This window comes from Solanum stenotomum, chromosome 3 (assembly GCF_019186545.1).
Source record: "Solanum stenotomum isolate F172 chromosome 3, ASM1918654v1, whole genome shotgun sequence".
In the NCBI taxonomy this organism is placed as follows: domain Eukaryota; kingdom Viridiplantae; phylum Streptophyta; class Magnoliopsida; order Solanales; family Solanaceae; genus Solanum; species Solanum stenotomum.
The window spans coordinates 914,559-942,328 of NC_064284.1; the positions used below are offsets into that span (position 1 = coordinate 914,559).

At 32.7% G+C, this 27,770-nt stretch overlaps 5 protein-coding genes and 1 long non-coding RNA gene across 6 annotated transcripts; 5 read left to right on the forward strand and 1 right to left on the reverse strand.

Annotated features, from left to right (window-relative positions):
• The first annotated feature begins 735 nt into the window (after positions 1-735).
• LOC125857477 (AP2-like ethylene-responsive transcription factor AIL1) lies at positions 736-5,165 on the forward strand. The gene is made up of 9 exons (XM_049537081.1): positions 736-990; positions 1,084-1,633; positions 1,730-1,812; positions 2,017-2,025; positions 2,171-2,259; positions 2,906-2,979; positions 3,135-3,185; positions 3,434-3,510; positions 4,413-5,165. The coding sequence occupies exons 1-9, from the start codon at positions 807-809 to the stop codon at positions 4,958-4,960; spliced, it is 1,665 nt and encodes a 554-aa protein (XP_049393038.1). The 5' UTR covers positions 736-806; the 3' UTR covers positions 4,961-5,165.
• A 6,179-nt stretch (positions 5,166-11,344) lies between these two features.
• On the forward strand, positions 11,345-13,906 carry LOC125857491 (uncharacterized). The gene is made up of 3 exons (XR_007445670.1): positions 11,345-11,545; positions 12,388-12,484; positions 13,550-13,906. It is a non-coding gene; the product is annotated as an uncharacterized LOC125857491 (long non-coding RNA).
• Positions 11,539-12,644, forward strand: LOC125857487 (leucine-rich repeat extensin-like protein 3). Its single transcript, XM_049537092.1, has one exon. The coding sequence runs from the start codon at positions 11,793-11,795 to the stop codon at positions 12,267-12,269; it is 477 nt and encodes a 158-aa protein (XP_049393049.1). The 5' UTR covers positions 11,539-11,792; the 3' UTR covers positions 12,270-12,644.
• Positions 13,907-17,041: 3,135 nt separating the features above from the next.
• LOC125857482 (auxin-binding protein ABP19a-like) lies at positions 17,042-17,760 on the forward strand. Its single transcript, XM_049537089.1, has one exon. It carries the CDS (start codon positions 17,101-17,103, stop codon positions 17,725-17,727), a length of 627 nt encoding a protein of 208 aa, XP_049393046.1. The 5' UTR covers positions 17,042-17,100; the 3' UTR covers positions 17,728-17,760.
• Positions 17,761-21,436: 3,676 nt separating this feature from the next.
• LOC125857476 (protein NODULATION SIGNALING PATHWAY 1) lies at positions 21,437-23,432 on the forward strand. The gene has a single exon (XM_049537080.1). The coding sequence runs from the start codon at positions 21,690-21,692 to the stop codon at positions 23,364-23,366; it is 1,677 nt and encodes a 558-aa protein (XP_049393037.1). The 5' UTR covers positions 21,437-21,689; the 3' UTR covers positions 23,367-23,432.
• Positions 23,433-23,488: 56 nt separating this feature from the next.
• Positions 23,489-26,008, reverse strand: LOC125857481 (uncharacterized). The gene is made up of 4 exons (XM_049537088.1): positions 25,281-26,008; positions 24,064-24,156; positions 23,863-23,930; positions 23,489-23,774 (listed from the first exon to the last, which is right to left on the reverse strand). Exons 1-4 carry the CDS (start codon positions 25,998-26,000, stop codon positions 23,642-23,644), a joined length of 1,014 nt encoding a protein of 337 aa, XP_049393045.1. The 5' UTR covers positions 26,001-26,008; the 3' UTR covers positions 23,489-23,641.
• Positions 26,009-27,770: the final 1,762 nt, after the last annotated feature.

The window sequence follows — 27,770 nt, forward strand, 5'->3', positions numbered from 1 at the left end:
TAGAATATATTTTTAGCTCACTTATGCTTATGCCCTTTGATTAATAGTGAACACTGAATAATTATTTAAAAAATTCACCTGACATTTTATTATAGGATCAATTAAAACTCTTACTCCAATTAGATAAATCCAACAACCAATTTTCTAACTTATCCAACAAAAACTCACCCATTTTTTATTTTTTTATTTATACTCTTCAAAACTATTTTATTATATTCTTTAAAATTTTGTACTATTTGAAAAAATTATAAAAATCTCTATCCCTATTCTCAAATTACGTGATGTATTGAGACGTTCAATAATATATTCAAAATTGAGACATGATATATCAGAACGTAGAGGAATGTATCGAAAATTGAGACGCAATAAATCGAAACGTTTTGAAATATATTCGAATCCTATCAAATTTAAGCAATTTTTATAATTTAAAAAATAATAAAAATATAATATAATTAACTCTTGATACTATGATATTTACATAAATTTCCAAATTATAATTGTTACAACGAGTTTGCTGTATCACAAGTATTTTAAAATTCTCTCCTAAATTAGTATATCGAATGTCTCATGTATACTTATAGGCATGTGAATACAAGAAAAAATGAAATTGTTGTTCTCATCTTATATGTTCCACTAGTCCACTAGCGAAAATAAGACATTTACTGGGTACCGGAAGAATATATATATAATGTCGCCAGTCTCCTTTCACTGGGATCTTCAAAGTATGAGCTCCAACTCCACACAAAAAACGCTCACGGAGTTCTAGAGAGAGAGAGAAATCGAGTTCAAATTACTTCATAATTATAATGAGTAATTGGTTGGGGTTCTCTCTTACTCCCGATTTCAGAATCGATGATGATGATGAAGAAGTAAAAAATTACGAAAGGCGGAACGAAGCTGCTGAAAATACTCCTTTGTCGGTCATGCCTTTAAGCTCTAATGGTTCTCTATGTATGATGGATCCTTTCCCACGCTGTGAACCCACTGAAGGTATTCCTACTGATTTGCTCCGTTTTTCCACTGCTAATTCATTTGTTAAAGAGAAGTTGATACTGTAATTTTTTTTTTGTTATTCAAAAATAGATTGTTGGAGGTATGAGAATCATGAAATGAGTACTGCTAATAATCCAGAAGAAGAGGGTCCGAAACTTGAGGATTTCCTTGGATGCTGTTACTCAAATTCTCTTCCTAATGAAGAACAACAAATTGCTGAAATCAACGTTAATATTCCACCCAGCATAAATCAATCTGATCACGAACAACACCAGTTGGAAATTGGAGCGAACATGAAATTGATTCCGTCTCCACAGATGATGATTCAAAATAGTCAATTTCAGAGCTCTCATCATGAGTTTGTGAACTCTACTGATAGTGTCTATCATCTGCCATTTGATGGAGCTACTTCTGTTTCTGGATTCAAATCGTGGTTACGCCAGGCCTCTGCTGCTGCACCATTAATGTCGTCAGCTGAAGAAATTGTAAATCCTAGCAATTGCCAGGCGCTGTCGCTTGCCGCCGCTCCGAAAAAACGGCCGGTAGCAGTTAAAAATGTTAGTGGTTCAAAGGAATCAGTTCCGCGCAAATCCATTGATACTTTTGGGCAAAGAACTTCGCAGTACCGCGGAGTCACGAGGTACTAATTCTAACTCTTTTCAAAAATAATAACGATATTAATTCTAAATCATTTTGAATAATCTTTATTTAATGAAATGGAATTTGACCAAATTAGACATCGGTGGACTGGAAGATACGAGGCGCATTTGTGGGATAACAGTTGCAGAAAGGAAGGGCAAACTAGGAAAGGCAGACAAGGTGTGTAGTATTGCTTCGTGCTCTCACTGCGTTTAGAATAATACTCATATCAGTAGATCAGTTGATGTTCAATGAAAAAAAATTACTCTTGAAATTAATTTAAGCATTTTACTCTCGTAATTTTTTTCTTCATGAATATACTGATTAACTTTTATCTTGTTTTCTTCTCTAATCTTTGCTTCCTCCAATATTCGGATCAATCAGTCTATCTAGGTAATTGACGTTCTCCATCTCTATATTGACTTTTGGGCCTAAAATATATTGTTGACGTTTGAAAAAGGAAAATAATGTGAATGTATTATGTATTTTGGACTAATGTTTGTGATTAATTTAATTCTTGAACTTTTCAATACTGCAGGTGGTTATGACACGGAGGAAAAGGCAGCTAGAGCATATGATTTAGCTGCTTTAAAATACTGGGGTCCTAACACGCATATTAATTCCCCCGTAAGTACACTTATGATTTTTATTACAAATTTGTAATTTAAATTGGATGAGCCCTATGCCTAATAATCCCACGATTGAGCCTTTGCATTTTCATAAATTTGGGTTTGAGACATGATATTTGTCGAAATTTTAGTGGGTTTTTCATATGCATATTTTAAATTTACGTGCGTAAAAAGAAATTTGTTTCAAATGAAAATGTTGCACCATTATGCATCCATGTTGGAATTGACTATTTCATCCAAAAGTTTAAGTTATTGTTAGAGAAAACACATTTACATTTATTTAATTATACCCTTTTTTCTTGTGTTTTGATTGTTGCATTATTTGATTATTGTTATTGCTCCTTGATTACTGAATGCTATGGCCTGCTTCTAATAATATGTCCTCTATATTTTTTCTTTAAACTGTTTTGATGTGTGTTACTTGAGTCAAGGGTCCTTACATAAACATTCTTTCTATTTCTATGAGGTTACGGTGAGGTCTTGTTCACACACTCCACCCTCTCCACACATTTCTTATAAGATTATGGTTGGGAATTTTAGAGATTATGGTAAAATAAGATGTGTATTTAGGTAATTTTTCTATTAAACAATAGTATTCTACTTCTCTAATTAATTATGTTGTTATCTTTCATGTATAATGTCAGCTAAACACTTACGAAAAGGAATTGGAGGAGATGAAAAACATGAATAGGCAAGAGTTTGTAGCACACTTGAGAAGGTACATAGGGGAGTAATGTCCCTTCTATTTTCTTCACTAGTCCTCTTTTTCTTTCTTCTGTTTGATTGCCTGTTACACTGAAAAAGAAGGAACATACTTGCAATACTATTGCTAAAATTGACCTAGTATGGTATCCCATTTTTATGTTACAACAGGAAAAGCAGTGGGTTTTCAAGAGGGGCATCAATGTACAGAGGAGTAACAAGGTTCGTAGTAGCATTAAACCAAAAGGGCAACCAACCTTTTTTACCGATTAAAGTTTTTTACCACATTCACTATTTTATTGCTGCAAAATTTGCAGCTTTCTTTGAATGCAATTATCCATGTTCAATAATAGGGGCACAGGCAAACTTTATTATGCATGTGCAATCATATGCAAAAACCAATAAACCATACCTATGAAAATCTAGTACTATAGCAACCCCATTGATTAAAACTTTGGGAAATTGGGCAGGCATCATCAGCATGGGAGGTGGCAAGCCAGAATTGGAAGAGTTGCAGGCAACAAAGACTTGTACCTTGGCACCTTCAGTAAGTAATTTGATTCACTCATTGTTTTACTCTGCTTTATTCATTTAGAATTCTATTCGTTGTAGCTGTCTTCCTCATTTTCCTAATAGGGTATTTTTTTTTTATTCTCTTCACTCTGATACAATTTTTTTGAAAAAGAAATGCTACGTCTTTAAACATGCGAGACTTTTTTGCTGCTTCTGAATTCTCTATTTACTAGAATAATAGTAGTACAGTAGCAGTAGTTATTTTTTATTGCGCTGAGCCAAAAACGTGCAATGATCTTATAGCTACAGAAATCCTATAATACAAGTTCTAATCATAATTTTGTTGTAACTACCCCAATGAGAAGTTTTGAAAACTCAGATTGTGAGGTATATTCTGTTTGTAATATAATTATGGATTATTGAAACCAAATGATGGTGCCAGTATTTTCACTAAAGAGCTCAAAATATGAAGAAGTAAACACATGTACTAGCTGAATGAGGTTCAATATCTATTTTATATATACATAAAAATTAACTTTAATCATATATAAATAGTGTAATTTTTCAATTGAAGGGGATTCAGATGAACCTCCATCTCCCAGGCCCAAGTTGGCTCCATCCTTTGTTGAGAGAATGTAATTCATGTGACCCATACTCTCATTCCACAAAATGTTAAATCAAAAGTGCACCACTATATCCGGTGGGACAAATGGAGCCAGCAACTAAAAAATTATAATATTTAAATTTTGAGTATAATTAGGATATAGCAATACAAACTCTAATTATTTTTACTTCAGTTTTTGAGAACATGCCATTTGGAATCAGCTCGTGTATCTTCAAAAATCTCAACTCAATAGGAATTTGTACTGAATATTCTCTACTTAAAACTGACAGATTGTAGATAACCTTAATATTTGGCCATGTTTCTAATTTCAGGTACGCAGGAGGAAGCAGCGGAAGCCTATGATATTGCTGCAATTAAGTTCAGGGGGACAAGCGCTGTGACGAATTTTGATATCAGTAGGTATGACGTCAAACGCATTTGCTCAAGCTCGACTTTAATAGCTGGAGACCTTGCCAAGCGCTCCCCATCAAAAGATTCTGTCGTCTGCCCATCTTCCTATGAGGACTATAGTTCATACACAACTTCACCTCATCCCATTTTAGCCATAACAAATGGGGAGCAATTGCAGCAGCCTGTAGATTCATTCATGGACATGGTACCGTTGATGGGTGCTGCAGGATCAAGCAGCAGGAGTTCTTCTAATGCCCCAAGTCCCAAATGCTCTGGCTCTGGTGAAATGAGTTGTGATTTTGGGGTCGGATTAGAATATCCCCAGGGATATTATTCATCCGTACAGGTTCAAGATCGCAAGTTTGAAGATGGTAGCAAGGGAAATGATGATAATTCTTCGAGCTCAGGCCGAATTGGGAATATGGACCTTGTTCATCCCGTTCCCATGTTTGCATTATGGAACCAATGAAAAACAGATTGACAAATCCTCTAGTGATGAATGATGATACATTTCTAGAGATTAGTTTTGCTAGCTCACTAGTCCTAATCCTCCTTTCCTTGAGCCAAAGGAATATTCAAATCTTGGTTCTAAAATGCCTTCAAATTATGAATGTTAAATATGTCTTTGGATGTTAATGTGTGATGGCAATGAAATCAAAGATTGATATATTAGATCATCCAATTCAATAGCTTTGATCTAAATTTTATATTTATTTTTAAAATTTGTTTAATATATACTTCTATTAATTTAGAACCAGGATTTTAATTTTATGTAAACAACTCCTTGTGGTATAAAAAATAAAATAGTTTGAGCAAGTTTTATTTAGTTCGACATAATTCATTTGCTTTGACATAACCTTTTAATTTGTGTAAAAAATTCACTCATAAATAATTTATTAAGAATTCAATAATATTTTTTTTTTTGTATTTTAAAAATTAGAAATATGATTAAGGAGTGGTGCGATGGTTGGGGTTAGGGAATCCGGCGATGGTAGAAGTCAATTTTGATGTGAAAGAGCAGTGTTATAAACAGACGGCCCCCCATAGATACTGCCAAATTCCAGTCCTCTAAATATAGAGAAAAAAATAACACAAAATCATCCAAACTTTTGTATAAGAAAAGTCAAATTAGATGTCCGGTTAATTTGTGGCTCACCCAGAAATTGTTTCAATTGTATCCACATTTAGAAAGGTAAATGAAGAAATTGTTTCAATTGTATCCACATTTAGAAAGAGGTAAATGAATGAATACATCTACATTACTCTCTTGCTTTTAATTTATTTATTTATTTGATTTTAACTTGACACAAAATTATAAAAAAATATTTTTTTATGTAATTTTAAATTAAAAATATACTAAAATATTCTTTAATTTGTGATCTTAAACATATCATTTGGATAGTTAAAATGTAGAGTAGATAATTTTTTCAAATTGACTTAAAAAGACAAATAAATTGAAACGAAAGGAGTTATTATATCACAGTACTCCTTCCGATTAATTTATATGGTACCTTTTGGTTTTTGAGAGTCAAATATCTTTTTTTCTTTGACTGTGATTTTTTTATATCTCTTAAATATTTTTAATTATTAATTATTGTAATTTATGACAGTTGTTATTATGTAAGTTTCAAATTTAAAAAATTATTTAAAATAGTTTAAAATATTTATGTTTGAATTAATAATCAAAAGTAATTTTTTTTTATTATAATTTAATTTGTAGTACATACATTGAGACCAAGAGAATAATACAAGAGTTTATAAATTATGAATTGAAATTGTCATCAAATATATAGTTCATTTTAATTATTACGCTCGTAATTAAATAAATATGGAGGCCTAATTCATACTTCTGGTATTGCCATTTGCACGTACTAAAATCAGATACTTTCACATTATCTTTTCTTCAAAATGATATTTTAGAAAAGAAATGAAGTAAGACTTTTAACCTTAATATGCGTGCCTTCATGTCAAGTCTCCCTCTAGTTTTCTTTTTCCTGTGACAACTGCATGGAGTTTGTTCTACTTTTTCCTATACTGATTTTATTCCCCCTCATTTATTTCAATCGTTAGTCTATATATGCACCCTACTATATATATATATTTGGCCTTCAATATACGACAAAAATTTTGATCTAATTCAATTTCAAAAATTATTTTCTTTTAAAAAATTATCTAAGTCATATAAGCAGTCATGTAATCTCGTTTCAAATGAATGTGAAATCATTTTCATCCACTCCTCACATCTAAAAACTGCCTTAATTGAAACGTGTACAATCAAAAGCATAATCATAACCCCCAAACGATTCATATCGAATCAATAAATCAAACTCAAATATAATGTAAAGCTACAACATTTGAATGTAGCTCAATTCAAAAACTAATTTAAATAGAAAAGCATTGTACTCTAAGTCACATAATGAGTCTCCATATACTTAAAAGTTAAATTCCCATCTACCTAGTGTAAAGGAGAGAATAAAATAAGGAAGAAGACAAATGAATTGAAGAAGAGAATATATAGATTCGATTACTGAGTATTCTGAATGTACCAAAAAGCAAGCGAAGAGAATCTAGCTGAACAAATCTCTCGGCTTATCAAATATCAATAGTAAATGTGTAAAATTAGCTTAAAGAAAATAATTTATCTAAGCCATTCAAATTTAAATTGGTTATGATATCGTTGGAAATCGAAAGATGAAATACCCCTTTATTTTCACCGCGTAGATATTTTCAAGAGATAATTTTCAATATACTGGATTTAAATTTAGCTCAATCTGATCATTCAGTTATTTACACAAAAAAAATGAAAACTTTTCTATTTTTGTTCCCAGCTGGTGGTGCAGCATCCCCATGCATCCATCTTTATATTTCTATTCAGACTTACGTGAGAACACTATTTTTTCTTTTTCTTTTTCTTCTGTTTGAGCCTTTCACAATTTTGGGTGTTGAGCTTTGGATTTTTCTGCGACCCTTCGACTTTTCCCTCTCTCTTTGACAAAAGGTTGGGTATCCACATTTAAATAAAGCAAACATCAGATAATGTAGCAACAATCCAAAAAGTAAAAATAAAATTATATATACTCCCCATCTCATATTAGTTACTGTTACTTACTAAAAATGGAGTAGTTGTTTATCTTATTAAATCAAAAAAATATTAATTAATTTTTTTTTAAATTAACCTTGCAATTAATTCTATTTGAAAGTGTTAAAGGGATGAATTAGTAAATTATTTACTTATTTATGTTTTTTTAATATGCATGTAAAAAGGAAAGTGATCAACTAATATGAAACGAAGAAGGTAACTTTAAACACGTTTGCATTAGGGCATGCAATATTAAATTGAATCTTAAATTCTTTTAAAAACATGATTTAAAATTTTTAATAATTTTTTTAAAAAAAAATTAAACTTGATCCATTCATATATAATTCTGTAAAAGACAATAACATCAATTTAAACTTTACAACAAAAATATCACTCATACGTAAAGATTGTTTGTACTATGTTAAAAAATTATACTAAAGAATAATTAGTTATTTCTATTATTGATCAGTAGATCTTTATAAAATTATGTGTATTTAAAATTTTGTAACACAAATATTTATTTATAAAAAGGACATCATGAAGAGATGCTATTTATCAATAAAAACATCCCAAAATATTTTAATATCTTATTTATAAATTATAATTTACACATTTGGTAAAATATATAAGAATTTGATAAATTTTAATATTTTTTACACTTTGTAGGCACTACAAAATTTGAAATTATATGTTAAACAAACCCTAAAACTTTAAATCAGTAGAGATAATTTGGCAACAAAATTTACCAGGTAAATATCTATCGAAGGAGAAATTGTTTACATTTTGGGTCATGATTTGAGAAGCAACAATTCCCAATGCATTTTTGGTGTATTGAACGTTATGAAAGATCCCACATGCCAATGGGCCCACAATTTCCCATATCCCATGGCCCACATCATACTGTACAATTTCTACAAAAGTCTCTTCTGTCTCTTCAATTCCAACATTTTTCATGTTTCTTTAAAGGGGTGAAAAATTTAAACTGTGTAAATTTGAATTCCTTATTTGCTCTTGCGATTAGGCATAACTTTATAGTTTTAATATAAATTTTGTAGTTATATTACAAATAATTCATTTAAAACAACATATCACGAACCTAATGATATGATTGAAGAATTATCTAAACAAACTTAATACTTCCTCCAAACAATGATCAATTTATTTGTCTTATCCTCCTTCTCAAGTCTACTTTCCGGAAAAAAAATCCACTTATTTTTGGAACGGCAGGAAGGTCATCTAACAGTGGCATATGAGCCCAACAAAGGCCAGGCCTCACGAAGTGTTTGTTTGGGCTCAATCTTACAAACCATTCTTCGGTTTTCGGCCCAGTTCCTCCATCCAATCCTTTTCTTTTTGTTACTAACATAAAATAAAATATATTTTAAAAGAAAACATTTATCTCGAGTAACGGAAATTCTTTTTCACTAATAAAAATATGTTCACAATAAAATGTCAAGTTTTTAAGAAAGGACCTGACCTCATTAAAAATATTAGAAATTGCACAAGGTATCCTATTTAATTTGGACATGTTATTTAACACGAATCCACTATTTTTAAATGTTGCACATCACGTCTACCTATTTTGGAATAACTTCAAAAATGTAATGTATGAAATCACATATAATTGAAATTCAAACAAAATGCTCCTACAATATATGTGGGTGTTAAATATGATCTTATGCTTAATTAGAGGTTCTAACCAATCTATCAAAAATAGTAAAAACAATTCATAGAATAAAGTAGGACCCTTTGGAAGAATTTTTGTTTCAAAACTAAGTCAATAAAGCTATTTTTGATTATTATGAATGGAACTTTTTCATCCTCTGCAGGTAGGATTTTTTATACAATTTTTTTCTCTCTATATATGATCAGGCCAAAACTGTCTTCATATATGGCTGTCGAACAGCACACACAATTTTTGTTACTTTTTTTTTCTCTCTTCTGAATAGATCTGATTATCATGGAGTTGACAAACTTAATAGAGGAAAATTGAGATTAAATTATTAATACTTCATAATTTAACTTATCTTTTGCTTAGTTCTTTTGGTAATGAGACTTTTTTATTGCAAAAAAAGTGTATAGTCCTAGTAGATTTTAGGCTGTCTGATTTGTAGAAAAAGCTATATACAACAAATCAGACTTGCAAAATAATGGACCCTGAATAATTGAATGTTAAGTGTGTGCAATTATTCTTTGCAATGTTGGTGTACCTTTTAGACAGCTACCTTTTTTTATTTTAAAATTGGATACTGATTTTAGATCATTATGGTTGAATGGTGAAAAAGAAAATACAGATAGAATAATAAGTTGATTAAGATAAGAAATATAGTAATATAAAATATGTGAAGTAAAATAATTATAAGTAGTATGTAGGGCTGGAAATATTGGATTCCCTGGCAGACGTTATGGTACTGCACAATTCAGATTTACTAAAATTATACTTTGTTTATTTAATTCAATAGAGATCTGGTGAGTGAGATGCACCAATCCTAGAACATGGTTTTCTAAGATAGGGCCATCCTTGATCTTAGAAGAACATTTAAACATTTTGTATTTTTTTTTTAATAATCGAGGTGTTCGCAAATAATTTATGCACATTTCAACTAACTCTGTCATTGAAATTCGAACATATTTGAAAAAATCACCTATAATTTTTTTCTCTATAATGAAAATTGAACTTGACGCTTCATAATTTTATACCAATTTCATTAACCAATTAGCTATCATCACTACAACAAAAACATCTTTTAGCGGCAATAAATAGACACATTAATAATGAGTGTTAAAGTCTTTACAGACACTAGTTAAGTGTCATTAGATTCCATGTTGTTAAAGGCTTTAGGGATATGTATAAAGAGTGTTAATTGCCGCTAAAAATACATATTTAACAGTAATTAAGCTATTATCGTTAATTAATTACTGCTAAAGATCATTTTTTATGTTGTGCATGTTAAATCAAGAGGATTCAATGGTTCATACTTCATTTACATTTTTCTGGCACAATTTGATTAAATATTACTCATTGTACTATTTACTATCAATTATCAGATGGAGTGTTTTTCTATGACAAAAACTATAAAGGAATCTCTTTTAGTATATTGTGATTTGTTTGTTGTGTCGTAGACAAAACATGGAGATTTGAATATGGTAGTCCCATTTGCGTGCCATGTTCTCTTTTTTTTCTTAAAAAAATAAAAAATTATTACCTGGTATTCGAGTACTCGAACTTCAAACGTTTTGGTTAGGAGTAGAGGTTTCATTGTCCCATCACAATCCAACAAAATTTAAATTCTCACATTGCAAGATAACACTTTAGATATGATTTTTTTTTTCATTTTCATGACTCAAATTCTTTACAAACATTTTGACAAGTTTAATTGTGTCCTCTAACAATGATTATAATATGAGTTAAATATAGTTATACATTGAAGAACCATTATTTGTTCGTATTGTTAAGCATTACCCTTTTATTTCGTTTATTCGATCAAATGAATTCTTAAAATTATTTTTTATGTAATTTTAAAATTCTAAATTAAAAAGTTCATCAAAAACCTAATGCACTAACTATTCAATTTCACGTTCAATCATTCTGTTAGGAACAGAAACATATTCCTAAATCAATTTAATTTATAAACATTAAATAACATATTATATATTTATTCGTTTTCGTTTGATATAAACGCTCGGAATAACGGTGTTAAAATAGTTAACAGTTGCGGACGATGAAATCGTGAATTGATTTCCCAAAATAGACCAACCGTTGAATCCCCCGCCTACATTTACCATTTACCATTTCTCTCTCTCTCTCATTCTCTTTCTCTTTCTCTTTCTTCTCTTCGTTGTCCCCCATTTCTCATCTTCCTCATTTCTCAGGAATAACAGGGGGATCACGACCACTTTTGGGAAGAAATTTTTCAACAACAAGAAGAAGATATTTGCCGCATTTAGATAATATCATATTTGTGAATCTTTGAGGTAAAAAAATATCTTCCTTTTCCACGCTTAGTCAATCTCGCAAGTAGTCAGATTCTTGAATTATCAGCATATTGTTTCGGAACATTTAGTTGTTGCTTTCAAGATCAGGGACAAAACTTATCTGGGGGGAAACAATTGTAAACCCTAGTTCTTTCGATTTGGGGAAAATATTGGGGGATTTGAGTCCGACCCAGATGACATGAGGGTTGGGAGGAGTTAATTTTTGTTGAGATTTGATTGCCCATGTATGGATCCGTCATTGTCGACTTGGGTAATCTTCATATTGGGGGTCTTCTTCTGTTTATTTAGTCTTCCTGTGCAGTCGCAGGGAAATGTGAATTCCCCTAATTTACAACCGCCGCCGCCGCCGCCGGAGTCTGAGAAATCGCCGCCTCCACCCCCACCCCCACCACCTCCCCCTCCACCTCCGCCTCCCCCTCCCCCACCTTCACCATTGGCTCCTCCACCTCCTCCACCCAATCAAAGAGCCCCTCCGCCACCTCCTCCCAAGATTAAATCCTCAGAAAAGGAACATTCACACCACCCTCAAGACCACCATAAGTCTAATGTTAAATTAAGCCCACCACAAAAGGAAACGAAGCTAAATTGGGGGAAGAGACTTGGGTTAATGTTTGTGGGTATTGCCGCGATCTTGCAGATCTGTGTGGTGGCGTTTTTAATAATCAAGAGAAGGCAATTGTTGAAAGCGCATTCTGGATTTTGAAGACACATTTCCATTTGATGAATCTGTTGTTACTTCAATTTCTTTGACTAATTATTAATAGCTGGTGGAGCATGTTTTTATATAGCTAGAGTTATACAGATTGAGATTCTTTGAACAGCGGATTTGGCAACGAATATGGCACTCCATGGATTACAAAAATTAAGGATTCAGCAGAAGATTGGTGTCGACATTTCTGTTTTTGCTCTTGTAAATTGGTAATTCTTGATTGTGGCATTATTAGCAATTTTCCTTTTGGGGTGATTTTGTCCATTTTCCTTCTGACATTTTATTGTGAATATTACAGTTTTCCTTATGATTCTGTGAATGATCTACGGCTAATTGATGTTTTCTATTCTGTGCCATTATTTGGTAGTTTACCTCCTTGTATTAAAGCTGTTACTTTGGGTGAAGTTTTCGTTTAACGAGGGCCTTAAGTAATAATTGACTCCACCAGTGATCTAAAGTTATTGAATATAGATATGCTTCAAAGTTACATGTGCTGTGCATCATTGCTTCCTTTTTGTGGAATATTTCTCTATATATTGTCATGAGGCTTGTGTTTTGCAACAACAACAACATACCCAGTGAAATCCCACAAGTGAGGTCTGGGGAGGGTAGAATGTAGTACACAGAGGCTTGTGTTCTGCAATTTCGCAAAATCTACTGTAAAAGGGGCAGCCCGGTGCACAAAGCATCTTGCAAAATCCACTGTGACTTTTAATATTCATTTGCCATTGCCCTTCTTTTTACTGCCTATCTAGGTCATACTTGATTGATCATATTTTGGTTGCTTGTTGTGTACCTTTGTAGCATAACTTAGAATATTTATATCGCAAAAATAAAAGTCTTGTTTACAAGAGAATAAAGATGGTGGATTTGTTTTAGAAACCTCACTTGTAAAGTTTTGTTGGACATCTAAATAATAGAGTAGTATGTTTATCAGTTTACTGAAATTTCGAAGGATCACTGTCGAATTCCTAATCTGTTTACTGCAACTAACTAGTTAAAGGTATGGGAGAAGATGAACACTCCGGGAGAAAAGGGTATTGGAGAAATGGATTAAGATGTGGAGTCTGAAACTGAAGTAATCCTCTTTTAACTTCAGAAGAGCATGATGCTTGCTTCCATGAATGAGGGGTGTGTAATTTGTAGTAGAACTTAATTTGACATTAACTCCAACTAACTTAAATTGGATTTGTTAGTAAGTAATATTTCTTGATTACAGTAGTGTGTGTCTACAAAATGGGGATTCTTGACACTATTAATCTTTGATATTGTAGGTGATAAAGGAAAGTTTTAAGATGACCAGTTGCCTCATTTATCATTTGTAAGGAAGTGGCCTGGATTTGTTTTGAAGGACATTAAAGATTTACCTATTTTCTGTTTGGTAAGATGTGGACCTTGTAGCTTGTAGGGAGGCAAGGATACTTGTTGTTAGAGGCATGACTTTTCATTGTCGAGCTGCAATGATGATTTGTACCATAGAGATTGAACACCAAGAAAACCAGTTATTTATAACTATAATATTGTCCTTGATGTATTATTAACCAAAAACAGGCAGAATTACTTGGTTATATATAGAATGTATCTGACTTGAACAGTTATAAACATCACTAAATACAGGTTATCTTTATTATTTAATGTGAATAAGTGTCGATCCTTTTTTTCCTTTATGCATTATGGCATGAGTTTTATGGGTTGTATGATTTTCTTGACCTAAGAGAATGTCACAAGGTTTAGAGAACTTTTGCCTTGTTCAGCACAAACTTTGTAGGAATGAAGTTATCTTGGACATTAGGTCTGACATAAATTCTGTAGGATAAGTTTATGCCTCTTATTGTGGGTTCTATAATTGAACTTATTGTCTCTTTCAACTCATGTTATGTAGAAACAAAGTGACATCACTTGTGTTATATTATAATATGAAAATAAAAACATGTCTTACGATTTTGTTTTTTGTTTTTTCTATGTCAGGGTATATCTGGGTCATTCTTTTTATACAAAAATTAAAAATCACAAATTTGAAACCCCAAAATAAGGGCATTATGCGAATGGCCTTTTCTATAATTCTATAGCTTGATGGTCTATTGAGTTTCAACAAAAAGGTTGTACTTTGGCAGGTAGCCTTGTTGTGATGGGTGTAGCCCAAATTGTCGTTATGTAGGAATTGCATCTGATAACCAGATTCCCACCTGCTATTTAAGCTATATCCAATTTTTTCAATTCATTTAACTTATAGCCAGTATTGACAAACTTTAGATAAAAGCACTGTTGGTCTTCTTCTTTCTCATACACACGAAACTCTTAAGATTTACTGATTGGATATGAAGTACATCCAGTGATTTACTGTGAGTACTGTACACTCTATCACTAGTATTTTGTTGTTGTGAATTTTGCTTTAAATAGGTGTCCTAAAATTGGCTATCTGTGCCATTGTGCCTTAAGTTATTATGTTTGGTTTGCCTTACCTATACTGTCGAAATCCACAAGCTATTTTTAGGATTTTAGCGCCATTGATCCTGTATCATGTTATTTAGCCCAAACCACATTTGAACATATTTTTATGTTGGACAAAAACAAAAATCAAATTTCATGTGATTCTAAATCTGTTATGGCTTTTCACAAGGTGCGCCAGTACATTAGAACAACGTTATTATTATTTGATACTCCTATTACATTTGTACGTTTGTGCGCAAAATTCAAAATATTTTTGATTTGTAACTCCCATTTATCTTTCCTTGCACACTTATAACTTTTGGAAGAGGGTCAATGTTTGTTGAGAATACTATTCCATAGAATCTTATTAGATTTAAGTAGATATTAGTAATGTAAGAAATTTTGCAATGTACTAGTTATTTCCCATCTTCTATGTACCCTTTGTAAAATAATACATCAATTGATTCATACTTGTAGATATTTTAATTATGTGGGATTGTAAAATGATAATCAAAGACCGTACCTAGTATGTAAATTTTATACAAAGCGATGTACTAAATGACTATCAAACATGTTATTAACTATGTTATTTTCAATTCATGAATAATTATCTTCCTAGCTAACCAACAAGAAACCGGTCCTAAAAGATGGTTGAGGATTATGTGCTATAGAAATAATTTGAATAACAGCAGAACATATTATGTGCTACAATTCTGTTAATAGATCAACATAATTCAATAATTTTGATCCAAATTCCAAACTAAATATATTTGTGTTTAAAAAATCCCTAAACTCAAATTTCCAACTCCCCCCTGGTTACAAGGTAGCATTGCACCATATCAGACGTTAATCAATGTTAAAATTTTCTGCTTAGTTTGTCCTCTTGTGTATATGACTTCAATGGTGATCGATATTCTTTAGTGGAAAGACAATTGCTATTGTCCACATAATTCCTTTTCTAGTTAAGAAGTAAGTTACAATATTGCATTATTATGCATAGATCATACAACTATCTCTTTGATGCCTTTCTGGATTCGAGCTGTCAGCATATGTCTTCTTATAGACTTCTCCTTTTCCTTACTTTTTCTCACCATGTGCCCTAAATTAGGACCACTTTCAATAAATCAACTCCCTCATCTTATGGGCATTTGCAGTACTTGACTTCTTTTTTTTACAACAATAACATACTCGGTGTATTCCACAAAAGATGATGGTAAATGATATTTCTGATTTACATTCAGCTCAAGAATACTTACCTTTGTTGAGTTTGTTATTTAAATTATATATGTCTGTATTAGTTCACTTGGTTAAATTTATTTACATAAATAAATAAATAAATTATACAAACAATCTTTAAAGGCGAAACTAAACCCCATTGAATTAATTTTAGAATTAGAAAAGTGGCCTAAAGAAATGCCATATGATGCCCCCATTGAACTTTGTATATCATTTGTATTGTGAGAAAAATATAGAAGAGAAACATGTTGCCATGATAAAACAATGCACTAAGCGATCATTACTCTTTGAAATGATTTTTCGATGATTGAAGTCGGACCTATCAAATTGGAAATCAAAATATCCCAAAATCACATCACCTCTTAATAATCTAATAAGTAATGTATATAACACCAAAAAGATACTCCTTGTTTCTATTCTTTTTCCCTATTTTGTCTATTTCTTCAACTGAAAATGTTGGTTGTGCTGTAGTGAGAGCTGAAAAAAAAAAAGAAGAAGAAAAAACTACGTATAAGGTGTAGGGCTACTCTTAATACCGTAATGTTTTTTGAAAATCTGTGTTGGTTTAACAAAAAACGAACAATATCATCACATAATTGTATTTGGGGACTGACTTTGCCCATAATGTCGAGAAGTTTTACCAATTAAAGATAGTTTGAAGACACAACCACAAATAAAAGTTAGATTGCTATAAATATTCTATTAATGTGAGTAGCACATAGTGAATTTCCTAATAAGCTTGTTAGAGTGGATTCCAGTCCTACATTAATTAGGGAATAAACTGGTGGTTTACTTATTTGAATTCGGACAATCTTGCTCTCAAGAGCTAAATTCGGGAGATTAAGTTAGGCCCATATGTCATACCTTTACGATAACATTAATTATTTTTCAAAAATAAGAACAAAAAGTGGCTAGTGAACGTAATTTCCAAGGAGATGACAAAACACACTCACGATAGCCCTATCACACAACTTGTGGTTACCATTCCCTTTAGAAATTCAAGTGGCAGTTAATTTGCCCTTTTTGCACTTCAATATCCAAAATTCTCACTCATTTCCCTCTCTATATATACACACATACAAACTAACCTTCCTTGCTCACAAACTTCATATAACAAATTTTTACTAATCCTAGCCAAGATTATTTTTTTTTTAAAAAAATGTTTAAATTCCTCTTTCTCTTCTCTATCTTAATCTTGAGCAGCGATGCCGCTGTTCAAGATTTCTGCGTGGCAGACTTTAAAGCACCCGAATCACCTTCTGGCTATTCTTGCAAAAGTGTTACAAATGTAACAGTTGACGATTTCGTGTTTTCTGGGCTTAGTGCTGCTGGAAACACAGCAAGCATTATAAAGGCCGCAGTTACACCAGCATTTGCGGCCCAATTTCCAGGTCTTAATGGGCTTGGGCTTTCTGCGGCCCGTTTAGATTTGGCCGCAGGTGGCGTGATCCCATTTCACACTCACCCTGGTGCTTCTGAAATTTTACTTGTGGTGCAAGGATCAATTACTGCTGGATTTGTTTCATCAGCAAATTCTGTTTATTTAAAAACACTTAAAAAAGGTGATTTAATGGTTTTTCCACAAGGATTATTGCATTTTCAAGTGAGTGATGCTGGATATACTTCTGTGGGTTATGCATTTTTTAGCAGCTCTAATCCTGGACTTCAGATTACTGATTTTGCATTATTTGCTAATGATTTGCCAACTAAGTTGGTTGGGGCAACAACATTCCTTGATGAAGCAACAATTAAGAAACTTAAGGGTGTGCTTGGAGGCACTAATTAAGCAACAATTGCATTGTGTTAGCTGTTAATCTTTCTTTTTTTCATCCTGTTTTTGGGTATTTTCCTTGTCTTCTTCTTGTTGACAAATTGGGTCGGTTGTATTTTTTTCTCTAAGGTTGTTTTGTTTCTTTTAAGTTCTGTTTGTTGGGAAATGAACAACATTTTTTTTCCCGAGTATGACTATTATGTGAAATTATACTGCGCATGACTACATGAGACAAGAGGAATTCAAATTATGAGTTTATTTGTAAGGATGGGTAGAACGAGTAAGATCCCAAATTTATATAACAGTAATTAAGGTTTAGCCGCTAATGACAATACTGATTTCTTTAATGAGATAAAGAAAATCACTCTTTGCTTGGGTTTTCTTTTCCTAAACTATCACGACTATACCAAGTGCTTAAATACAATCGCCAGTATGATAACATAATTTGCATATATCCTTTCGTCCACATGACAGAAGGTGTTTAGTAGTTCGCAATAGTTCAAATAAAAAAAAATACAAATACTTAATATACAGTTTAGATTTAAAAAAAACTGGCAAAAAATGATTTTCCATATATGTTTTGTTACCTTTATCTTCTTCTTTAATAAAACAACCATCATCAACCTCACAACACCTTTCTTTCGTTCAACTAAAAGCAATCATTTAGTGAAAAAGAAAGTGATTGAGCAATGACAATCCGTAAGCAGACATCCATTTGTGAAGAAAGCATAATAGCTCAATAATCTTATCAAGTAAAAAAAACACCTATTGATCCTCCTGATCATTAGGATCCACAAACTAAATGGGCCAGCTATAACTTGGTCGTTATAGGTGAAAAAAGGATGCGGGTACTACAAATGCACTGAGAAAGCTCTATCCGACTGACTATGTTTATCTCTTTTTTTTTTTTGTCCAAACTATGTGTGGCATGATAAAAATTGTTTGTTTATATCAAATGAATATATATGTACAGTTTAATTGCGCACACATATATTTATGAGATAAGACATAAGTACCCTTTTCAACTATGGATGAATTTCAGCGACACACCTTAATTATATATGGGTCCTATTACCTTCTAAATTGTTTTAAAGTGTAATAAATATATCCTTCGACGCTGAGATGGCACGGAGAGTGTGCTCACTCTCTTGGAGGCATGTGAGAGACAAAAAAAAAGTATTAAAATCGAACTAGTATGGACATGGGTCCATTTTCAATTGCACATTTTCACAAGTAATTAGTACACATAATGAATTAACATTAAGATTTAATTTGACATCTTTTTAATTAAATTTCTATTTTTTATTGTGAAATAGAGTCAAATTTTATCATTTTTAGAAATACAATTAATTTTTTCACAACATACTTAAATTGCTAGTGGATTTTTTCAGTAATTTTCATCAATTTGTATAATATCGAAAGAATTTTTCTTTTTCTTTTAATTTTTTACTCAAATACTTGACATGAAATTCACTAATGAGGAAAACAATTTTGTATATTAGAGATTTAAAATAAGCTACATATCATGAGTACAATTTAAATTAAAACTTTCTTTTTTTAAAAAATAAAATTTAATTATTCTCTCCTCCTCAAATATCGATGTTATATCCCAATTCCCCCACCCCCATTTCAGTTCTCCGTTCGTAGATATATCACTCCACCCCATACTTCAGCTCTCCGCCCATCGATATAGAAACCCTCCCCGCTTCAGTTTTCTGTCAATATAGCACTCAACCCACTTTAGTTCCGCTTCGATTCTCCGTTGTAATAATACACCATCTTCTTCTCATTTCTTTCAACTTCGATTGTCCTTTACTTCATCTTGCCCAAATAATGGTGGAAATAGAGTGTTTTAGTGGTTATGGTGGGTGTAGTGATAGTAATGAAGAAGAATGAATAAAATAACATGATTTTTTAAAAAAATTTATAAAAATCTAACAAATTGATGATGTGGCGCTGACATGATGTGGAGGCGAATGTAAGACACCTCCCTTCATGTGAGTGATTATAGAGGTTTTAGGGTGTGTTTATTACACTTAAAAATAATTCAGGGGGTAATAGGACTCATGTATAGTTAAGGTGTATCGCTGAGATTTCGTCTATAGTTGAAGAGGGTACTTTTGCCTTATCCCCATATTTATCGCAAGCTTGTTCTCATTTTAACGTTTAATTACTAAAACCTCATGTCATTGCCAAGTTAGACATAAATACTGACATAACTTTTGGGTCGTTTGGTGTGATGGATAAGATAAATTAATCATGGGACAACTTTTTAGTGGCCTTTAATTCATTGTTTGGTTGCAAAGGTTGGGATAACTTATCCCGGGATTAACAATTAGTCCTGGGATAAGTTATCCCTCACCGGGGGTGGTATAGTAATCCTATGTAAATTAACAAAAATACCCCCCTTAAACTCTCTTTTATACACCACTTTTACATCCATACATATTAACATAATTTTTAACAACATAATAACATTCACAACCTTAATTATTTGTTGTTTTTATGATAAATATATTTTTCTATTAAAAATTTATATTTATAAATACAATTTTTATTTATGAATATATTATAAGTTGAATTTATTTGTGTAATTATTATGTTTATTACGCACTTAATAATTATATTTTATCTATAATTAAAATGTAGATAACTTTAATAATAAATTTTATTTTACTTTAATAAACTTAAAATGAAAGTTTTATTTTTAAGCTAAATAAGATGAACATTTTATTTTTAAGCTAGATAAGATGAAAGTTTAATTTTTAAGTTAAATAAGATGAACGTTTAAATTTCAAAACATACGGCAAAACATACGACACAATCATGGAAATGCACACACAAAAATATTTAAGCTAAATAAGATGGAAATTTTATTTTTAAGAATGAATAACTAAAGCTTGCAAAGAAAATGTAAAAAAAAAAAACTAAATAAGGTGAGGGTATTTTTGTAAACAAACAACTTATTCTCAAAAATTATACAATGAATATTAGTTTGAATATGACAAACTAAATAAGCAATAAAAACTAATCCCAGCATAACTTATCTCAGTATAACTTATCCCAACATAACTAATCACAGCATAACTAGTATTCAAACCAAACGACCCGAGTGTGAGTAAATATATACCAACTAACTCTCACAACTTATTTAACACTGGGAAAACAAGAATATCTTAACGCAGTTACATATTATGTATTCTGTTGATTTTGTAAAGAAGTTGCAATAAAGATTGAAAATGGTGTGTTAATAATAGGATCTTTGGTAGATCAAAAAAACAATTATTTTCTTGGAAAAGACTAGAATTATGAGTTGTTTAGAGGTCAATTGTTGATTTGGGGAAAGATGCCAAAAGTGCATCAGCCAATAGCCTAGGAGAAAGCAATATCAAACAAAAACACCATTAAAAAAATCACGGTGATGAAGAGATTGCCGTCCCCTGAAATTTCAAACACAAAAACCTGTCACTATCCAGGAAACTTAGACAAACAATACTCCTTCCGTCTCAAAATACTTGTCGTGTTTTTTATTTACATGTTGAATATTAATTAGGAGCCTTCTGTGTGTCAGTATTTGTAGCCTTCAAAACAACTACAACTAAAGATAAATTAAATGGAATTCCTTTTTATTAATTTCGTCTTGAACTTTAGAAAAAAAATATTTTTAGAGGGAGGGAGTATTAGTTTAGTGCCTCCAACTGTGTTGTTGATAACACTGTGAACAATCGTGACACGCCAGAAAATAAGTCAAATAACAGCACGAATCGGAGACAAGATTACCAGCTTAAATTAAACAAATAATATCAGAATAGAACAGCATAACTTCCAAAATAACAGCAATTTTGCCTCTTAAAAATAAATGCCCCATCCTGTCTTGTTCCTCAAAAAAAAATTATTGTTACCATTTGTTTTACATCACTTATTTCAATTCCACACAACAAATTCACATCATAAACTCTTCTCTATTTGCATAGTCAATGACCAAACACCAAAACATCCTTTCTCATCATAATTTTTGTGATACAATGGCCATTGAAGAACCTGAGCCTAATTCCAACTCTGATCCCATATCAGAGTGGCTAGCTACTACTTTATCCGATGTTCCATCCTTCCTCGATGAACCTTACAGTTACACCGATGATTTAAATTTCTATGCGGACTCATGGTGGGTTCCTGATCAAGATGATCAGATCGTTAATCACAACATCATCATCGACAATACTTGTAACTCGTTCAACATTAGCTCCCCAGTCAACACAGCTATTAGCAATATCCCTTTGGAGCCCATCATTTTGGATCATCCACAGCCGGTGGATCTGTCTAAGAAAAGGAAAATATCTGATCAAAATCCGAAGACGTCAAAGAAAAATCATAACCGTCAGATTAATGAGGCACAAAATGCTCATATTATAGGTGATCAAGGAGGAGTGCAAGTAAGAAGGCCAAAGAGAGTAACAACAAAATCAACCGGAAATAACAGTAACAACAAAGAAGGAAGATGGGCAGAACATTTGCTCAACCCTTGTGCTGCTGCAATCACTGTCGGTAACATGAACCGTGTGCAACATCTGCTGTACGTTCTCCATGAGTTGGCGTCGTTCACAGGTGACGCCAACCACAGGCTAGCTGCTCATGGACTCCGCGCCTTGACACATCATTTGTCTTCCCCTGGCTCATCATCAGCATCCTCTGGAACTATTGGAGTTACTAATTTCTCTTCTGCGAATCATAAATTCTTCAGGTACTCATTGATCAATTTCATCGACATTAGTCCCTGGTTCCGAATCCCCAATAACATTGCGAATTCATCTGTTCTCCAAATAATTGGAGAACAGGATCGGCTAAAGAACCTTCATATCCTTGATATTGGAGTTTCTCATGGTTTTCAATGGCCAACTCTTCTTGAAGAATTGACTAGGCGGTCAGGTGGACCACCACCACTGGTTCGCCTGACCGTTATTACACCCACCACAGAAAACGGAGAATTGAGAGGCAATCCATTTGTGATCGGGCCACCTGGTTACGATTTTTCCTCGCAACTACTAGCCTATGCTAAGGCTATCAACATTAATCTACAGATCAACAGACTGGACAATTTTCCTCTTCAAAATCTCAATTCCCAAATCATAAATTCTACATCTGATGAAACCTTAGTCATCTGTGCTCAATTTAGACTGCATAACTTGAATCATACTATCCCGGATGATCGAACAGATTTGTTGAAGATATTGAAGAGTTTGGGCCCGAAAGGATTAGTTCTCAGCGAGAACAACACAGAGTGTAGCTGCAACAGCTGTGGGGACTTTGCGACAACGTTCTCAAGGCGAGTGGAGTACTTATGGAGGTTTTTGGATTCCACGAGTGTGGCCTACAAAGGGCGGGAGAGCGAAGAAAGGAGGATGATGGAAGGAGAAGCAGCAAAGGCGTTGACGAACATGGGAGAAATGAATGAAAGGAAGGAGAAATGGTGTGAAAGAATGAGGAGCGTTGGTTTTGTAAAAGAGGTGTTTGGTGAAGATGCCATTGACGGAGCTCGGGCTTTGCTGAGGAAGTATGACAGCAATTGGGAGATGAGGGTGGAGGAGAAAGATGGCTGTGTGGATCTATGCTGGAAAGGGCAGCCAATTTCATTCTGCTCATTATGGAAGATTTAGCTATTTTGAGTCAAATTGTACTTCCTTACTACCACGTTAGACGTGTTTCATAAGTGAATTTGTAGAGGCAACAAGTCAAAAACTAAGCTGATTGCATTCAGGTTGATGCTATTCATCAAACGTACATTAAATTAACTTGTTTTATATCATCTAAGAGACTTCGTAATACTTCAAAGTCCCATTATTTACAAACAGTACCGTACGTAATAGAGATATGTAACATAGGGAGCAAGAACCCCCAGCTAAGCCTAGCAGTATCAAGATTAACTCCAGTTTCAACCATTTAAGTCTTTGCTTTGCGGCAAGATAAAGGCTTTAATCAAAGCATTGACAGAATCAGGAGACTCAATGTTTGCTGCATGTCCTGTGTTTTTTATTATTTCCAACTTTGCTCTTGGCCCCAAATGCCTACAAGTTAAAATACAAATTCAGTATGAAGAATCTAGTAGTCCACTAAAAAAGAAAAGTAAGTCATATAAATCAGGATTAAAAGTACCTTTGCAACTGGTAGCCGAACATAAGAGGGAAGACTCTGTCCTTGTCACCCCAAATAAGCAGAGTTTCCTGTACACCAAATCAAGCAACAAAAAACAAGTTATTTTTATGATTATACATATAGTCAACAGAATGATTTCACATCCATGAAGTTTTTTCTGTAATGTGTTGATTTGTTAAAGAATATGGGGAGAAGTTTGACCTGATTTAGGATGGGCAATCTGCAATCTGTATGATTGGACAGCAAGTGGTGCACCAGCTCTTGCTTCTCCTTCAGGTAAGTCCTACTTATCATCTTCAAACAATACAGGAAGAGCATCAAGAGAGCCACTTTTTACATCTCTGTAATCTTTATTTGTTATAATTATCAGTGAACTTGGAGTGTGTTTGTAAATTCCTTGAAAATAAAGAAAATGATTCCAAAGTACAAAAAGTATAATTAATAATTGTACTTCACTCATTACCTCTCAACATCCCATCCAACCCCACTCGGATAGTATTTGCTTAATTATATATATAAAGGTAAGTGGAGTATATAAATTCCCTGGAACAATATCTTTTATACTCATAGGCGGATCCAGGATTTGAAAACTTTGGGTGCACCTATATTACCTTAGCTCAAACATGAGCACTAAGATAAACTTAAAATAAAAACAGTGAAATTAACGCTCTGGCTGGATTTGAACCCAGTCTCACGGGTGAATCCTTTAGCTTGTACTAGTAGGACAATGACACTCATGTGCTTTTCATGGGTGCACTGTTAATTATATCTTAATTTCTATCAATTATTTTTTTTCGAAATTAACGGGTGCACGTGAGTCCGCCTCGGTTTATACTAGTACTTATTACTCTAGCAAACACCAAAAAACAAGCAAAATAGTCACTTATTTTCAGAAAAGCACTTTTAGTGAAGACATTTTCTTTCATTTTAAACCCACCTTACAAAACTCTGTGCTAAAAAAACAGTCCTTTAAAAATAAGGAATATTCCAGGTATGTAAGTATATACCCACACCTTGAGTATAAATTTCAATTATTCAATCATAATTAATTATCATAAACTTAATTAATACTAATAGGTTAATTATGACGAGTGGAAATTATTTAATTTAAACATCAAATACAGATAAATATATATCTTCGTTTGCATGCAACAACAAAATAACAAAAATACACTTCCATTACCAGAAGTACGGTAGCAAAAGTCAAAACCAATCATTGAAGCACGTAATTTATCTTAAAATAGTAGAATATAACTCAATAATGTCAATTAATTACTATTTCCACTCTTTTCAATTTACTTAGGAATTGAATATTTTGAAATGTGATTTAAAAATCTTCGGCACTTTCTTAAATTGTGTGGAACCAAATTCGGACAAGTAAATTTTAGTGAAGAATGATGAGGAGGCCAGGTACTCACATCAATGAATTCTTGGAGAAAGTAATCAGGGGCCCACTTGAAAGGATTATACTTGTAAATTGACAAGTTTACGAGCACATGCAGATCCTCTGGTTTCGCCGGTATGAGCAATTCAACCGGATCTCTTCCAATTATTTTCAACTGCTCTTCCTTCTGATCTTTCGAGCACCCCACTCCACTACTCAAAATCACTACTTTCTCCACCATTTCCGGATTCATCTCCGCCATTCGATACCCAACAAATCCCCCATAACTAATGGCAAACATCGAACAATTTCTCACTCCCAATTCCTTTAACCCTTGCACCACGCATTTCGCCTGAAACTCCTCCGTCCGTTCCTTCCGAGTCGTATACGATTTACCGAAGAATAACAGATCCGGAATGTAGAGGTTGAACGATTGAGCCAGTGATTTGACTTGGTACATAAATTGCCATTTGGCATCACCACCGTAACCGTGGATGAGGACGAGATTTGGTTTGTCGTAACGGCGGTGATTGGGAGCCCAGAAATGGATGGTGGTTTGGTCGTCTAGATCGAGGGTGCATGGTGATAAGTTGGAAAATCGGAATAAGAGGGATATATATGCGTCGATGAAAGGGACGAAGAGAGGGAAGCGTTTGATGGTAGGTAAAGGGGAGAATAACCACCGGAAAATTTTAACAATGATGGAGAGATGGTAGGATAAGAAATTGTGGAAGCAGAGGCGCAGACTCTCCATCACTGCCTAACGGATTTGATCTACCTAGCCTACCTCTTACTAATATAATATATAGGACTACCATACGGAGTATTTCTTTTCCCCATTAAATTTTGATCCTCTCGTTATAATTTAATTTATATATAGTAAAAATAAAAGAACTTTTTTTTTTTTAATTTCATAATCTTAAATTAAAGGTATACTTCAAATTTTATGGTCTGAAACTAAATATTGAAATATAAAAATAGACCTTTTTTTGGAGTTGACTAATATGAGACTTATTTTCTCGTGTGGTGCTAACATTAAATAAGAGAATTATTTTTCATCACGTTTAATTCATTTTTTGGAAAATAACTTGGTGCTATAGCACCCCCAATTAGTGATTTCTTATATGGCTGTACATCGACCTCGACAATGTGACATTTAGCTTTCTCTTTAATTATAGAGTTACATATTGTATCTGCCAATTTATAATAGAGTTGTATGCACAACATTTTTCTTATCGTAATTAGATTTTACGATATTTGTATCACAATTAAAATTTTACACTTTGGGATTAACTTAATGATCTAGAACAAGTTCGTACTTTTTCCTATAAATGGACTGCATCACCATTAAAATGCATTTGTCAATATAAATACTCCAAAAAAGTTTTTAACTCAGGCCGGCAAAATCTATTGATTCTTGTGGACATGTACTGGTGACATGGCACTATTTCATCAGATTGATATCTGTGTTGTTAGACACTGTATGAGTAAACAAGATTCCTTTTGGACACTGAAATTAATGGGTAGTTTTTGTTCTCAGAGCGATTCAAACGTGTAACTATTGTAGCCATTTTGATCAAAGATCACTGGAGAATCTCTTGTTCTTTCTGTTTTAATTTATTTAATTGATTTTGATTTTACATGAAGTTTAAGATAGTAAAAACGATTTTGATTTTGTATTGTTCAATATATAGTATGTATTAAAATGTATAAGTCATGTAGAAAGTTGAAATTATAAAGTTACATTGCCATAAAAAGAAAGATATAAGTCCTTTTTTTTAAACCGAATTTAATAAAATTAAAACGGGAGAGTATTTTATAATTCATGGAGTGACGGGTGTACGATCCAGCGGCGGCACATTATGAGTGAATTGTGACTTGCAATAAAAAAATAAATTGCAATTTGCAATATGAGACATCAGAATTTGGCTAAATTGTGAACTTATATCAGATAATCCAAATGAGCAGTAAAAAAACAAGGTGATAATAAAAGAAAATCATAAAAATAGGACCATGACTCCTTTGTCCTTGCGTGAATAATATGAGTAAGTAATCAAGTGAAGTGAATATATATGAGACGACAAAGGCACACTAAACGGGTTGGAGTAGGGCCTCTTAGGACTTTGAGTTATGAGCTTTTGGTAGGTTTTCCTTCCTCTTCATAATCAATTTATGCAATTATCGTGGACCCTCAAATATTTACGAGTATTCATAAGTAGAAATTCAAATTATATGAAGTCGTCTTTACTTTCAAAATGTGATCCCATAATACGAATTTAAATTAATCAAATGAATTACATTTTCAATAAAATTTCATGTGGTTGGTGTTGATCCAGCACCTTCTGTTTCACCTGTAAGGGGGCAACAATGTGCAAACCCATCATGTAATAAAGAGAGATATGATTCACAATCAAATATAACACATTTTCTTCAATCATTGATATAAAGAAAAATATATTTGACGAACCATGCCTGTCTGTTGGAACGAATTGAATGAAGTAATCAAAATTCAGAAAGAAAGTGA